General features: G+C 45.3%; 1 protein-coding gene and 2 pseudogenes across 2 annotated transcripts in view; all 3 read right to left on the minus strand.

Moving 5' to 3' along the window:
• HGSNAT (heparan-alpha-glucosaminide N-acetyltransferase) overlaps positions 1 to 17,599 on the minus strand; it is a 58,222-nt gene that overhangs the window by 35,729 nt on the left and 4,894 nt on the right. For both annotated transcript variants that reach the window (XM_074383813.1, XM_039463370.2), the window contains exon 2: positions 16,679 to 16,794. In XM_074383813.1, coding sequence (XP_074239914.1) covers positions 16,679 to 16,794 — 116 coding nt within the window. The remainder of the gene's footprint in view (positions 1 to 16,678; positions 16,795 to 17,599) is intronic.
• Positions 8,023 to 12,151, minus strand: LOC120361547 (zinc finger protein 446 pseudogene; annotated as a pseudogene).
• On the minus strand, positions 11,968 to 16,302 carry LOC141580828 (tubulin beta-8 chain pseudogene; annotated as a pseudogene).

The following is a 17,599-nucleotide window of genomic DNA, read 5'->3' on the forward strand; positions in this document are numbered from 1 at the left end:
CTTTTTATTTGGATGACTACACTGTTTGCTTTCCAAAACCTTGAGATCCCTACTGAATAGCTTTGCATTTCCCCTTTTCTTTCTTGAGACAGACTCTTACTCTGTCACCCAGGCTGGAGTGCAGTGGCAGGATCTCGACTCACTACAACCTACGCCTCCCAGGTTCAAGTGATTCTCCTGCCTCAGCCTCCCAAGTAACTGGGCCTAAAAGTGCCCACCACCATGCCCAGCTAATTTTTTTAGTAGAGACGGGGTTTCAACATGTTGGTCAGGCTGGTCTAAAACTCCTGACCTTCAAGTGATCTGCCCACCTGGGCCTTCCAAAGTGCTGGGAGTACAGATATGAACTACTGTGCCCAGCCTCCCCTTTTCTTTCTGATTAACATAAAGCCCAACCTGCAAAGCTAGAGGAAGGAGTGACTTGTAGCTCTGCCATTTAACAGCTAAGTAACCCAGAAAAATGTCACTTTATTTCTCTTAATTTCAGTATCACCAGCAAATCTTCTCTCCTGGACAGAATCTCTCTACCGGAATGTTTCAAGAGTTAAATGAGATAGACCTAAAACACCGAACATGTCCTCAGGAAACAGTAGCTGCAATTTCTATTACCATCATCTTTATTACTATGAACATTCCTATGCATTTTTTCATAGGAATTGCTTTGGCCTGATCTAAAAATTTTCTACAAAATACTCATATTTATATTATAACCCTTATTAGTTTGTTTCTTTGTTGTGAAGAAAATAAAAATAAAGGTAGAATACATGAGGTGGAATACATAATCCCTGCTTTTTTTATTCAGTCTCTTTTGACTTAACACATGAGTGTTTTTGTGAAATAAATATATACAGGAATTTTTTTAATTTATCTACTTTTTTCATTTAATTTCTGTCACACGGTCGAATGCTGGGAAGATGGCCGCCTAAGAACAGCTCAGGACTTCAGCTCCCAGTGAAAGTGCAGAGGGTGAGTGGACGCCGCATTTCCAGACGAACTCTTATTGCCCACAGACCAGGAGATACCCAGGCAGAGGGGTCGCCAGCATCGCAATCCCAGCCGGTGCGGCTGTTTTGGCCCCCGCGGGGCTGATTCCGCCCGCGCGGCTGCTGTGACCACTCCCTGTTGCTGCGGTTCTCCATACAAAAGCCACTGGTCTGGGAGCCCTCTTAGCTGGTGAGCAGAGCCCTGAGACGGCAGAATAGCCCATTCATCTGAAATAGCAAGTCAGGCCAGGAGATTCCTAGGCAAAAAATACGCTAGGAGCCGGCGCCGCAGTTTGAGCCGACTCCGTGAGTCGCAGCACGGGAGATCCCGGCGCCTTTTCAACAAGCGACCGGAACGGGGGGTCGTTCAACTTAAAAGAAAAGACTCTGAGTCAGGGAGCCAGGTGATCAGGCTCGGTTGGTCCCACCCCTCCACCCCCAACAACAACCAAAACAAAAACAGTAATTGGAAACCCTCTGGGTTGAGCCCTTCAAACCAAGCACAGCTGAACCGGGACCGTCCAGCTCGGTGGGGGAGGGGCTTCCGCCATTACTGAGACTCTCCACCGCTACGGAGGCAGGCTGCCCTTGCCGAGGCAACCCGCCGTTGCCGAGGCAACCTGCCAAAACAGAGAGAGTCCCCCATAACAGAGGCGGGGCCAACATTGCAGAGACAGTTCTAACTACGTCCATATAAACAGGACTACAGGGAAGAGCTCAGGGCAGCTGGGCGGAGCCCACAGCAGCTCAGCAAAGCCCCTGCGGGCAGGCAGTGGCTAGACCTGCTGCTAGCTGAGCGGGTCAGACCTGAAAGAAAAATCAAAAAAGGCAGTAGTGCAACGGAAACTCATAAAGCTCCAACTCCCTGGGACAGAGACAGACAACAGGTGGATAAACCCACAAAAATGGGAAGAAACCAGCGCAAAAAGGATGAAAATTCCCGAAACCAGAACACCTCTCCTCCTAAAAGGGATCACAACTCCTCACCAGCAAGGGAACCAGACCGGATGGAGAAGGAGGGTGATGAAATGACAGAATCAGACTTCAGAAGGTGGGTAGTAAGAAACTACAGTGAGCTAAAAGAACATGTTCTAACCAAACGCAAAGAAAAGAGGAACCTTGAAAAAAGATTGGACGAACTGCTGACGAGAATGGACAGCATAGAGAGGAGTATAAGTGAATTGATGGAGCTGAAAAACGCAACACGAGAACTTCGTGAAGCATGCACAAGCTTCAACAGCCGAATTGACCAAGCAGAAGAAAGGATATCAGAGGTCGAAGATCAACTCAATGAAATAAAAAGAGAAGGCAAGAACAGAGAAAAAAGCGCAAAAAGGAATGAAGAAAATCTTCAAGAAATGTGGGACTATGTGAAAAGACCTAATCTAGGTTTGATAGGTGTACCTGAATGTGATGAAGAGAATGAATCCAAGCTGGAAAATACTCTTCAGGATATTATCCAGGAAAACTTCCCCAACCTAGCAAGGCAGACCAATATTCAAATCAAGGAAATACAGAGAACACCACAAAGATATTCCTCAAGAAGAGCAACCCCAAGGCACATAATCGTCAGATTCACCAGGGTTGAAATGAAAGAGAAAATGCTAAGGGCAGCCAGAGAGAAAGGTCGGGTTACCCACAAAGGGAAGCCCATTAGACTCACAGCAGATCTCTCAGCAGAAACCCTACAAGCCAGAAGAGATTGGGGGCCAATATTCAACATCCTTAAAGAAAAGAACTTTCAACCCAGAATCTCCTATCCAGCCAAACTAAGCTTCATAAGTGAAGGAAAAATAAAATCCTTTGTGAACAAGCAAGCACTCAGAGATTTCATCACCACCAAACCTGCTCTACAAGAACTCCTGAAAGAGGCTCTACACATATAAAGGAACAACCAGTACCAGCCACTCCAAAAACACACCAAATGGAAAAAGAGCATCAACACAATCAAGAAGCTGCATCAACTAACCAACAAAACAGCCAGGTAGCATCAAAATGACAGTATCAAATTCACACATAACAATACTATCCCTAAATGTCAATGGACTAAATGCCCCAATCAAAAGACACAGACTGGCAAATTGGATAAAAAGCCAAAACCCATCAGTGTGCTGTATCCAGGAAACCCATCTTACATGCAAGGATACACAAAGGCTCAAAATAAAGGGATGGAGGAAGATCTACCAAGCAAATGGAGAGCAAAAAAAGGCAGGAGTAGCAATTCTCATCTCTGATAAAATAGACTTTAAAGCAACAAAGATCAAAAGAGACAAAGAAGGACATTACATAATGGTAAAAGGATCACTGCAACAAGAAGAGCTAACGATCCTAAATATATACGCACCCAATACAGGAGCACCCAGATACATAAGGCAAGTTCTTAATGACTTACAAAGAGACTTAGACTCCCACACAATAACAGTGGGAGACTTTAACACCCCATTGTCAATATTAGACAGATCAACCAGACAGAAAATCAACAAGGATATCCAGGACCTGAACTCAGACCTGGAACAAGCAAACCTAATAGACATTTACAGAACTCTCCACCCCAAATCCACAGAATATACATTCTTCTCAGCACCACATCACACCTACTCTAAAAGTGACTACATAATTGGCAATAAATCACTCCTCAGCAAATGCAAAAGAACAGAAATCATAACAAATAGTCTCTCAGACCACAGTGCAATCGAGTTAGAACTCAGAATGCAGAAACTAACTCAGAACCGCACAGCTTCATGGAAACTGAACAACTTGCTCTTGAATGTTGACTGGATAAACAATGAAATGAAGGCAGAAATAAAGATGTTCTTCGAAACCAATGAGAATGAAGACACAACATACCAGAATCTCTGGGACACATTTAAAGCAGTCTCTAGAGGAAAATATATAGCAATGAGTGCCCACATGAGAAGAATGGAGAGATCTAAAATTGACATCCTATCATAAAAATTGAAAGAGCTAGAGGAGCAAGATCAAAAAAACTCCAAACCTAGCAGAAGACAGGAAATAACTAAGATCAGAGCAGAACTGAAGGAAATAGAGACACAAAAAACTCTTCAAAAAATCAATAAATCCAGGAGCTGGTTTTTTGAAAAGATCAACAAAATAGACAGACCATTAGCCAAATTAATAAAAAAGAAAAGAGAGAATAACCAAATTGATGCAATAAAAAACGATAAAGGGGATATCACCACAGATTCCACAGAAATCCAAACCATCATCAGAGATTATTACAAACAACTCTATGCACATAAACTAGTAAACCTGGAAGAAATGGATAAATTCCTGGACACCTGCATCCTCCCAAGCCTAAACCTGGAAGAAGCCGAAACCCTGAATAGACCAATAACATGGTCTGAAGTCGAGGCAGCAATAAAGAGCCTACCACCCAAAAAAAGCCCAGGTCCAGATGGGTTCACAGCTGAATTCTACCAGACATACAAAGGGGAGCTGATACCATTCCTTCTGAAACTATTCCAGACAATCCAAAAAGAGGGAATCCTTCCCAAATCATTTTACGAGGCAAACATCATCCTGATACCAAAACCCGGCAGAGACTCAACAAGAAAAGAAAATTTCAGGCCAATATCCATGATGAACATAGATGCAAAAATCTTCAATAAAATACTGGCAAACCGATTGCAACAGCATATCAAAAAGCTCATCCACCATGATCAAGTAGGATTCATCCCGGGGATGCAAGGCTGGTTCAACATACGCAAGTCCATAAACGTAATTCACCACATAAACAGAACCAAAGACAAAAACCACATGATTATCTCAATTGATGCAGAGAAGGCTTTTGACAAAATTCAACAACCCTTTATGCTAAAAACCCTCAATAAACTAGGTATTGACGCAACATATCTCAAAACAATAAAAGCTATTTACGACAAACCAACAGCCAATATCATACTGAATGGGCAAAAACTGGAAGCATTCCCTTTGAAATCTGGCACTAGACAAGGATGCCCTCTCTCACCACTCCTATTCAATATAGTACTGGAAGTTCTAGCCAGAACAATCAGGCAAGAAAAAGAAAGAAAGGGTATCCAAATTGGAAAGGAGGAAATCAAATTGTCTCTATTTGCAGATGACATGATTGTATATCTGGAAGACCCCATCATCTCAGCCCAAAATCTCCTGAAACTGATAAACAACTTCAGCAGAGTCTCAGGATACAAAATCAACGTGCAAAAATCACAAGCATTCCTATACACCAGTAATAGACTTCAAGAGAGCCAAATCAAGAACGAACTGCCATTCACAATTGCTACAAAGAGAATAAAATACCTAGGAATACAACTAACAAGAACGTAAAGGACCTCTTCAAGGAGAACTACAAGCCATTGCTCAACGAAATAAGAGAGGACACAAACAGATGGAGAAACATTCCAGGTTCATGGTTAGGAAGAATCAACATCGCGAAAATGGCCATACTGCCCAAAGTAATTTACAGATTCAACGCTATTTCCATCAAGCTACCGATGACCTTCTTCACAGAACTGGAAAAAAACACCTTAATCTTCATATGGAACCAAAAGAGAGCCCACATAGCCAAGTCAATTCTAAGCAGAAAGAACAAAGCAGGAGGCATCACACTACCGGACTTCAAACTATACTACAAGGCTACAGTAATCAAAACAGCATGGTACTGGTACCAAAACAGAGATATAGACCAATGGAACAGAACAGAGGCCTCAGAGGAAATACATCATACCCACAACCACCTGATCTTCAACAAACCTGACAAAAACAAGCAATGGGGAAAGGATTCCCTGTTTAATAAATGGTGTTGGGAAAACTGGCTAGCCATGTGCAGAAAGCAGAAACAGGACCCCTTCCTGACACCTTACACCAAAATTAACTCCAGATGGATTAAAGACTTAAACATCAGACCTAACACCATAAAAACCCTAGAAGAAAATCTAGGCAAAACCATTCAGGACATAGGTGTAGGCAAGGACTTCATGACCAAAACGTCAAAAGCAATGGCAACAAAAGCCAAAATAAACAAATGGGACCTAATCAAACTCCACAGCTTCTGCACGGCAAAAGAAACAGTCAGTAGAGTGAATCGGCAACCAGCAGAATGGGAAAAAATTTTTTCAGCCTACCCATCTGACAGGGGGCTGATATCCAGAATTTACAAAGAACTAAAGCAGATCTACAAGAAAAAAACAAACAAGCCCATTCAAAAATGGGCGAAGGATATGAACAGCTACTTTACAAAAGAAGACTTACAGGAGGCCAACAAATATATGAAAAAATGCTCATCATCACTGGTCATCAGAGAAATGCAAATCAAAACCACATTGAGATACCATCTCACACCAGTTAGAATGGCGATTATTAAAAAATCGGGAAACAACAAATGCTGGAGAGGATGTGGAGAAATAGGAACACTTTTACACTGTTGGTGGGAATGTAAATTAATTCAACCATTGTGGAAGACAGTGTGGCAATTCCTCAAGGACCTAAAAATAGAAATCCCATTTGACCCAGCAATCCCATTACTGGGTATATATCCACAGGATTATAAATCATTCTACTACAAGGACACGTGCACACGAATGTTCATTGCAGCACTGTTTACAATAGCAAAGACCTGGAACCAACCCAAATGCCCAACGATGATAGACTGGATAGGGAAAATGTGGTACATATACACCATGGAATATTACGCAGCCATCAAAAACGATGAGTTCACGTCCTTTGTAGGGACATGGATGAACCTGGAAACCATCATTCTCAGCAAACTGACACAAGAGCAGAAAATCAAACACCGTATATTCTCACTCATAGGCGGGTGTTGAACAATGAGAACACATGGACACAGGGAGGGGAGCACTACGCACTGGGGTCCGTTGGGGGGAAATGAAGGAGGGGCGGAGGGTGGGGAGGTGGGAAGAGATAGCATGGGGAGAAATTACAGATACAGGTGAGGGGACAGAAGGCAGCAAACCACATTGCCATGTGTGTACCTATGCAACAATCTTGCATGTTCATCACATGTACCCCCAAACCTAAAATGCAATTAAAAAAAAAAATTTCTGCCACATGTGTTACTTACATCTATTGCCAGTAACACTGACATATAGAGACCTCTCGCTCTGCTTCAGCTTAAAGATGCTCAGTCACGAAACGCTCCCAAGGAGCTTAGGGGCAGGTTCCATTATTTTTCCAGCTTCTCTCACAGGGAAAGAGAAGCAGAGAGAAAGTAAAAATCAAAGTAACACAGTGACAGAGGCGGGACTCAAACCAGGCACTGGGACTGCAGAATCCAAGTTTGTTTGTTTGTTTGTTTGTTTGTTTGTTTGTTTGTTTGTTTGGAGATAAAGTCTTGCTCTATCCAAGGCTGGAGTACAGTGGTGCAATCTTGGCTCACTGCAATCTCCGCCTCCTGGATTCAAGTGATTCTCCTGCCTCAGCCTCCTGAGCAGCTGGGATTACAGGCTCATGCCACCACGTCCAACTAATTTTTGTACTTTTAGTAGAGACAGGGTTTCACCATGTTGGCCAGGCTGGTCTCGCCCTGACCTCATGATCTGCAGCCTCAGCCTCCCAAAGTGCTGGGATTACAGGCATGAACCACCACGCCCGGCCAAAATCCAAACTCTTAACCACCTCACTTCCTGACATTGTTCAGCCAGTTCACCAGCTCTATGAGGAAACCTTCAAATGCTTGCCCTGATAAGAGTATCTTATCACTTGTCTCTACTATGACTTTGCTTTGTATTATTAGCGGCTACCATTATTTTCTATTTACTTTGGAGACCCACATAAATTTGGTGCCTTTTTATTTAGGGTGTTCACATTTTGTATTAGTATTTATTAATTATGCAAATACTTAACCAGCCTGTTTTATTCTAACATGTACTTCATCAAAAAGTATAAGTTTTCATTGTATTCTTTATAAGTACGGTAATATGTTTTTAATGCTTTATTTATCAATATATGTATGTATAGCTCTTCTCTTTCCAAAAGCAATTATTATTTTAAATAATTCACAATATCTTTTCTATCTTATGTATTTTCCACATTGGACAGTCTGTCTCTTTTTTTTTTTTTTTTTTTTTTTCTTTTAAGAGATGAGGTCTTACAGTGTTGCCCAGGCTGGTCTCAAACTCCTAGGCTCAAGTGATCCTCTCACCTTGGCCTCCCAAAGTGCTGGGATTACAGGCATGAACTATCTTGCCTGGCCAGGTCTTCTTTTTTTAGTAATATTTTAAAGATACAGAAACATTAACCATTTACCATACTTAGAACATTTTACTTACAAAAAAAATAAGCTGGGCACAGTAGCCCATGCCTGTAATCCGAGCACTTTGGGAGGCAGAGGCAGGCAGATCAAGAGGTCAAGAGATGAAGATCATCCTGGCCAACATGGTGAAACCCCATCTCTACTAAAAATTTAAAAATTCGCTGGCATGGTGGCACATGCCTGTAGTCCCAGCTACTCAGGAGGCTGAGGCAGGAGAATCACTTGAACCCAGGAGGCAAAGGTAGCAGTGAGCCAAGACTGTGCCACTACACTGCAGCCTGGGTGACAGAGCAAGACTCCACCTTAAAAAAAAAAAAAAAAAAAAAGGCAACTTTATTGGCCAGGTGCAGTGGCTCACGCCTATAATCCCAGCACTTTGGGAGGCTGACGTGGGCAGATCACCTGAGTGTTAAGAGGTCGAGACCAGCCTGGCCAACATGGTGAAATCCCCCGTCTGTACTAAAAATATAAAAATTAGCTGGGCATAGTGGTAGGCACCTGTAATCCCAGCTACTCAGGAGGCTGAGGCAGAAGAATTGCTTGAACCTGGGAGACAGAGGTTGCAGTGAGCCAAGATCACACCACTGCACTCCAGCTTGGGTGACAAGAGCAAAACTCTGTCTCAAGAAAAAAAACAAAAAACAAAAAACTACATGTCCTTATTTACTGTAATTTATGTTTGAAAGTAATGAACAGTCAAAAGTAACAGATAACCACTCTGGATGCTCTCAATGCAATGAAAGCACAACTGTTCTGTGTTCCTCTTCCACTCCCCACATTTCTAGTCTTCTCTCCATCTCAAGATCCCAAAAGGGATCTTGAAATACTGGTTAGTATTCTGAAATGCAATTTTCTCTGTTTTCTCTTTGTCACTTAGGGCTTACATTAGTCAATTATTCTAATTGCTCATAGTTACTACATTAATAATCTTCATCCAATTCTTCATAACTCTGTTTTCAAAAGAGCTCTCTAAACACATTATAAGTACTTTTTCAAGCTACCGTGAAGTTGTATGTCAAACTTGAAATCTGCTCTACACATTTTTTCTGTTTACAGATCTATAAAAGTCTTTCTACAGCCAGAAGCGGTGGCTCATGCCTGTAATCCCAGCACTTTGGAAGTCCAAGGTGGGTGGATCACCTGAGGTTGGGAGTTTAGACTAGCCTGGCCAATATGGTGAAACCCTGTCTCTGTTAAAAATATGTTAGCCGGGTGTAGTGGCATGTGCCTGTAGTCCCTTGGGAGGCTGAGGCAGGAGAATCACTTGAACCCACGAGGGGGAGGTTACAGTGAGTGGAGCTGGCACCACTGTACTCCAGCTTGGGCAACAGAGAGAGACTCCGTGTCAAAATAAATATATAAATAAATAAAAAGTCTTTCTACTTTAAGGAAGTGAGATAAAGAGGGAAAGAGAACAGGAAGTCCAACTCAGCTAGTAACTGATCTCTTGGGCATAACTTCACCTTAAATATCTTAAAGATATTATTCCATCAGCCCCAGGTTTTTATTATCTGGTTTACTAAATATATGAAGTCATAATTTGCATATTTGTGCATACTTGTCTCTCCTATAACCTATGTCTCCTTAAAATTTTTTAATTTATCATTAAAGTTCAAAATTTAAAAGTTTATGTCAGGCTGGGCGCGGTGGCTCACACCTGTAATCCCAGCACTTTGGGAGGCCGAGGCGGGTGGATCATGAGGTCAAGAGATCGAGACCATCCTGGTCAACATGGTGAAACCCCGTCTCTACTAAAAAAAAATACAAAAAATTAGCTGGGCATGGTGGCGCGTGCCTGTAATCCCAGCTACTCAGGAGGCTGAGGCAGGAGAATTGCCTGAACCCAGGAGGCGGAGGTTGTGGTGAGCCGAGATCGCACCATTGCACTCCAGCCTGGGTAACAAGAGCAAAACTCCGTCTCTCTCTCTCTTTTTTTTTTTTTTAAATTATGAAAGTGGAATTTATGTTAAAATTCTAACACACACACGGAGCAGGAGAAACAGAAGCCAACCTTGCTTTCCTGGGTCTTCTGCTGCCCTCCACACTGAGACCTCAAACCCAGCCTCTGCACAGAGGGGTAGGAAGGCACAGTTTTTGAACACCCACCTGAGGCAAGGAGGTCCCAGGAGAGGGAGTGTTGTCAGCCCGGGCCATGACTCAGGAAGGGAGGGAGCCTGATGCTTGGCAGTCACCCCACAGGCACTGGCCAGTCATAGAAGGGAACCCCGACTTCCCTCCAGGAGGAAGGGGCAAGAAGGGAGGAAGCAGCTCCTTTTCTTTACACCCAGGTCTTTTGGGGGAAGGCGGGCCAGGGGAAGGGGACTGGCTTGGGACCCCTTGTTCACTCCAGCATCCCCTGCTGCCTCCAGTCTTCTGCAGGTGCCCCAGAGGCTGCATCCAGGCTCTGAGAACACTGAGGCCCTGAGGGACTGCACTGTCTGGCTGCTCAACGGAGCCTCCCGCCGGTGACTCTTAATATGGATGACCAGCTGCGACTTCCAGTCAAAGGCGCGGCCGCAGTCACTGCAGAAGTGGCGCCGCTGGCCCGCGTGGCTCTTGCAGTAGATGACCAGCTGCGACTTCCAGCTGAAGCTGCACCCGCACTCCTCGCATGAGTAACTCCGGGGGCCTGTGAGTGACCATCGCGGGTGGCGCGGAAAGGCCAGCTCCCCTTGCGGCGGTTTCTCTGTGCCTTCGCCAGTGGCTTGCCCTGGGGACTGAGAACTTGGCCTGCTTGTGTGTGTCCGGTGGTGGATGACAAACACTAACTTCCAGTCAAAGCCGCGGCCACGCTGCTCGCACATGTAGGGCTTCCTGGGGGTGGCGCCCGGCTCCAGTCGCGTCTCTATGGGTGTGGGCATGGCAGGCGCTGGTGGTGTCCCTGGGCGTGCAGTGGGTGCAGGAGTTGTGGCCCCAGATGGGCCATCCCAGGCCGCAGGACCCGGGCCCTGGGGTGGCTGGGCCTCTGGGCAGCCCGGCAGACCCTCATTCTCATCTCCTGAGCCCAGGTTTCTGCTGACGCCTGCCCCCGTGAGCAGCATCCCCAACTCCGACTGGGCCTGTGCCTCTGGCTGGTGGGGTGGTAACCCCAGGGAGACCACCGTGCTCCGGCATCCCGTCCCAGTACAGTTCCTTCTGTGAGCAATCCAGCAGCCCCCACTCCTCCTGAATCCTGGGTGGGTGGAAGGAGGTAGAGGCTGGTTCATGGTGTCCATGGTGCCCCTCAGGGGACTGAGCTGCAAGTAGAGGGCTGGAGGGTGCCAGCCCAACAGCTGCCCAGGGTCATGCTGCAGTCCTTCGACCAGGGCAGCAGCCTCCTCAGGACTGCCTGGCCGCTGACCTCGCACCCAGGCCTGGATCTCAGGAGGCAGTATGCCCAGGAACTGCCTCCTGTCACATTTCTGTCCACCTGGCCTCCTCTCGCCTGGCCACTAGCCCCAGCCCCAGCGGCCTTCGGCTTCGATCTCAAGTCAGGCCAAAGGCAGTGAAGCCTCAGGGCTCAAACCCCTGCCCAGCCCTCTCGCCCGGACAGACGCTGGGTCCAGGGTGTGTCTGCTGAGTGTCTTGACTACCGTGACATCACGCATAGCCAGAGCTAGTGTCCCTACTCCCTCCCGACTCCTCAGCGGAAGAGGCGCCACGGTCCCTCTGGTGTCTGCCGTCCCCTATCTCCCTGGGCCCAGCCCTGGACCCCTCAGATGCCTGTCCCCAGCCCCAGCTCCCCCCGTGCCCCATCGTCCTCCCAGACAAATGAAACCACGCTGCGCTTCTGATGTCCTCGCTTGCCGTGTAATGGTTCAGCTAATCCCATGGCGAGACGGGCACTCACTCCCTCGGAGGAGCCAGGCACGGGGCCTGACCAACAGCCAGCTCTGTCCTTTGCCCCCAAGAAACACATGTTCATTTGTGTGATCATGTATAGACCTCAGAACGGAAGATAGGACCGTATAAAATTGTAATAAATACCAATTGCCACTATTAAAAAAAAATTTTTTTTTTTTTTGCTATATAGATGTTTTATTATGCCAAATTACTATGAAAATGCTTTAAAATGCAGCAGGAGAAGACGAAAACACAAGATGTGCGTAGTGACAATGGTTATCAGAACACACTAAAGAATCAACACTGCTTCCCCCTTTACCTAGAAAAGGAAGCTTCTAGGCTACCTCCTCCTCCTCAGCTGTGGCATCGTGGTATTGCTGGTATTCTGACACAGGTCATTAAGGTTGGTCTCAGCCTTGGTGAACTCCATCTCATCCATTCCCTCGCCCACGTGCCAGTGCAGGAAGGCCTTGCGCCTGAACATAGCTGTAAACTGTTCGGAGACACGTTTGAAGAGCTCTTGAATTGCTGTGTTGTTACTGATGAAAGTGGCTGACATTTTTAACCCCCAGGGTGGGATGTCACAGACAGCTGTTTTCACGCTGTGAGGAAGCCACTCAGCAAAGAAGCTGCTGTTCTTATTCAGAATGTTGAACATTTGCTCATCCACCTCCCTCATGGACATGCGACCTCTGAAAGTTGCAGCCCCGGTTAGGTAGCGGCCATGATGGGGGTCACAGGTGACCATCATATTCTTGGCTTCAAAGAGTTGCTGAGTGAGCTCAGCCACAGTAATGGCCTGGTACTGCTGGCTGCTCCAGCTGGTTAGCGGGGCAAAGCCAGGCATGAAGAAGTGCAGCCGGGGAAATGGAACCACGTTCATGGCCAACTTCCACAGGTCGGCATTCAGCTGGCCTGGGAAGCGCAGGCACACAGTGACCCTACTCATGGTAGCAGATACCAGGTGATTCAGGTCACCATAGGTGGGTGTAGTCAGTTTTAAGGTCCTGAAACAGATGTTGTAGAGTGCTTCATTATCAATGCAGAACGTCTCGTCTGCATTTTGTATGAGCCGGTGGACGGAGAAGGTGGCATTGCAGGGCTCCACCATGGTGTCTGACACCTTGGGCGAGGGCAGGATGCTGAATGTGTTTATCATCCTGTCTGGGTACTCCTCCCGAATTATGTCCATGAGAAGGCTACCCATCCCAGACCCAGTCCCCCCACTCAGGGAGTGGATCAGCTGGAAACCCTGCAGGCAAAAAGCTCTCAGCTTCTTTTCTCACAACATCCATCACCGACTCCATCAGTTCCGCGCCTTCTGTGTAGTAACCCTTGGCCCAGTTGTTCGAGGCCCCACGCTGACCAAAGACGAAGTTGTCTGGCCTGAAGATCTGCCCAAAGGGCCCAGAACGCACTGTGTCCATGGTGCCTGGCTCCAGATCCACGAGCACAGCGCGGGCCACATACCTGCCACCGCTGGCCTCGTTGTAGTACACATTGATGCGTTCCAGCTGCAGGTCACTGTCCCCGTGGTAGGTGCCAGCAGAGTCAATGCCATGTTCATCAGAGATCACCTCCCAGAACTTTGCGCTGATCTGGTTCCCGTACTGTCCGAGTTGGGTAAACACAATCTCCCGCATGGCCAAGGCAGGACTAGGCCAGCAAAAGAAATGCGAGGAGGACGACTAAAAAAGTTTATGTCTAGATATAATTTTATCAATCTCTGTTAATCTTTAAAGGGTCATAAGTGTCTTTCTAGTTTTCAGGCTACAATCTTTTTTGCAATTATGGGATATTTTCTACCACTGTGATTAAATACAAACCCTGTGTCACTTCTTTATACATTTTTCTGGTGTAATTATCTCCATCCTCTTTTAAATAAATTGGCAATTTTTTTCTTAAAACAGTCTCATATAGTTAACTCTTCTGTTTTTTAATTCTTTTTTTTTTTCTTTGAGACGGAGTCTCGCTCTGACGCCCAGGCTGGAGTGCCGTGGTATGATCTCGGCTCACTGCAACCTCCTCCTTCCAGGGTCAAGCTATTCTCCTGCCTCAGCCTCCCAAGTAGTTGGAATTACAGGCACATGACACCATGCCCGGCTAATTTTTGTATGTTTAGTACAGATGGGATTTTACCATGCTGGCCAGACTGGTCTTGAACTCCTGACCTCATGATCCACCCGCTTTGGCCTCCCAATGCTAGGATTACAGGCGTGAGCCACCGCACCCGTCTTGTTTCTTAATTCTTTTTTTTATTATTATTTTGAGACAGAGTTTCGCTCTTGTTGCCCAGGCTAGAGTGCAATGGCACAATCTTGCCTCACTGCAACCTCCACCCTCACCCTCTGCCCCCACATTCAAGCAATTCTCCTGGCTCAGCCTCCCAAGCAGCTGGGATTACATGTGCCCGCCACCATGCCTGGCTAATTTTTTGTATTTTTAGTAGAAATGGGGTTTCACCATGTTGGCCAGGCTGGTCTCAAACTTCAGACCTCCGGGTGATCCACTAGACTTAGCATCCCAAAGTGCTGGGATTACAGGCGTGAGCCACTGCACCTGGCCTGTTTTTTAATTCTTTAATTTGTCCACAGCATCATTGTTGCATGCCAATGATACTACTTGCTTTATTCTAGTGATGGTCTTACTTGCCCTACATCTAACACCTTGACAACAGTCTTTTTCCCCCCTCAACTTGTTTTTCTGTGGATCTTAGAGCTTTATTAAGTCTTTTTAGAAGACATTTTGCCCATTCACTGAATTATCTGACTCCTGTCACTTTTTAATTTTAGCTATTGTTGATTATTTTCAAGATTCCTTTGGGTTCGTCTTGTAGGCTGATACTTTTTTCTTTGTTTAAGCTACTTTTTCTTAATAGATTTTTTCTTTTTTTTTGAGACAGTCTCACTCTGTCATCCAGGCTGGAGTGCAGTGGCACAATCTCAGCTCATTGCGACCTCCAACTCCCAGGTTCAAGCAATTCTCCTGTCTCAGCCTCCTAAGTAGCTGGGACTACAGGCACAGGTCACCATGCCTGGCTAATTTTTTTACTTTTAGTAGCAAAGGGGTTTCACCATATTGGACAGGCTGGTCTCGAGCTTCTGACCTCATGATCCAACCACCTCATCCTCCCAAAGTGCTGGGATTACAGGCATGAGCCACTACACCCAATGTTTTCTTGCTTCATATTACTTTACAGATATTTCAATAGGTTTATTCAAATAGAGAAGGTATGTCCATCATCTTTTCAGCTGATGCCCATACCAGAGATTTTAAGTTTGTTTTTTAAGGCCATTTATAGTAAACAGTCACTCAATATAAATTAAAATTCATCCTCTGATGGTAGGTATAATGAAGCTCTCAATTTGGCAATAAAAATATTTATTTTTTTTTTTTTGAGATGGAGTTTCATTTTTGTTGCCCAGGCTGGAGTGCAGTGGCGCAATCTCGGCTCACCTCAACCTCCGCCTACCCAGTTCAAGCGATTCTCCTGCCTCAGCCTTCCGAGTAGCTGGGATTACAGGCATGCGCCACCATGCCTGGCTAATTTTGTATTTACAGTAGAGATGGAGTTTCTCCATGTTGGTCAGGCTGGTCTCAAACTCCTGACCTCAGGTGATCCGCCTGCCTCAGCCTCCCAAAGTGCTGCGACTACAGGTGTGGTGGCTCACACTAATAAAATGGCAAAAATATTTTATTTTATAATTTAAATTTTTATTTTAGATTCAGGGGCACATATGCAGGTTTGTTACATGGGTATATTGCATGATGCTAAAGTTTGGGGCATGAGTGATCCTGTCACCCAGGTGGTGAGCACAGTACCCAACAGGTAGTTTTTCATCCCTATAGGTACTACTCAGGCTACAGTACCAAAGTTTTTCAGTACTAGTCGGGTACTGCAACCCAAGTAGTGCCCAGTGCCTACTACTCCCACCTTTTATGTCCATAAGTACCCAATGCTTAGGTCCACTAAGAAGTGAGAACATGCAGTATTGGGCTTTCTGTTCCTGTGTTAATTCACTTAGAATAATGGCTTCCACCTGCATCCATGTTGCTGCAAACGATCTAATTTCATTCTTTCTTATGGTTGCACAGTAGAGTATTTTATTTTACATGAAAGAACAGCCTTGTCCTTAAAAAGCAACGAGGTCTAGAACAGGAGTAAGACCTTCAGAGAAAATGTGTTTGCTATCATCAGGGAGGCAGGGCCCTGGAATAAGTGTCACTCCCTCAACTTGCACCTCCCTGCTGGCTGCCCACTCTGCTGGAGAAAACCCTGGTGTCCCACTCGTTTCTTCTCTGGTCCAGCAAGAGGGTTATGCACTAGAGAAGAGGGGAATAAAACACGGTCCATCAGTGTTGTTCATCAGGGAGAACTGTTTTTTTTTAAAGGATGAGTAGATGAAAAGATAAAAATAGAAGGTGCGCATTGCTAGGCATCCTTCCTCGACTATATTTCTTCTGATTCTTTACATAGCTTCTTTGTTTCCTTACCTAGTAAAACTGAAGTTAACTTGTCAAGGGCTTTAGATATGAGAGCGTTAAGGATCCTATCAAACAAGTCCCAAAGCAAACAGAACTGTGAGTGTGAACTGATACATACATGGTAACAGGATTCAGATTTCCAGTAGACAGTCAGGTTGGTCCCGAGAAGTTCATTATGGATGAGTAGCAAAGCTTGATCCATCTTGAGCTCCACATGTCTTTTTTTGTCTAAGTCTGGTAAAAATTAGGAAAATTTTAAAAAAAGAAAAAGAAGGCACCCGAAAGAGGCATTAGAGACAAAGTACATTTATGTGAACAGTGGCTTCCAGTAGTGCTTTTCGAAAGCCTACACTCTAGGGTTTCTGGGGTCTCTCACGCATTACTTCGTGTATGCACAGATGTGAGTGCATGCATGCATATGCATACACACTACACACACACAGACAGGTTTCCTTTTGCATAGATGTCTCTACTGCAAAAGAGGATTCACTCAACACCACTCATATCTAGTGCATAGGAGGATCCTGTAAGGAACTTATATTCGTCAAGTGCTAAGATGTGACATGTGCCAAATTTAGTAGTTTCCCTATAATAATGACAATTTCATGAGCTAGGTATTTTCCCCACTTTAGAGATGAATAAATTAAGCCTCTCAAGAATTAGGTAACTGCCTGTGTCCATGGTTTTTCAATGAAATCACTGACATAAATCCAATTTGTGTGATTCTAAAGTTCAAGCTTTCTCCCTTACCATGTTACTCAGCTGCGAGCACAGCCAGGCAGCTTGTTAGAAATACAGAACCCGCCTGAGTCAGAGAGCGCAGGTTAGCAGGACCCAGAGGTGGGGTGCACGTCCTCGAAAGTTTGAGAAGTGCTACTTTCTATCACTTTGGAGTTTGGAACCGCCTAATTTCCATGGCAGATCAGAGAGGAGTAAGGAGAGAGTTTCAAGACAAGCCTCAATCTGAAGGGCAGAGAGACCCACTGCTCCTGGATTCACTTATTACACTGCTCACCAGTTCACTACATGATGTGCTGAG

This window comes from Saimiri boliviensis, chromosome 13 (genome assembly GCF_048565385.1).
Source record: "Saimiri boliviensis isolate mSaiBol1 chromosome 13, mSaiBol1.pri, whole genome shotgun sequence".
Lineage (NCBI taxonomy): Eukaryota > Metazoa > Chordata > Mammalia > Primates > Cebidae > Saimiri > Saimiri boliviensis.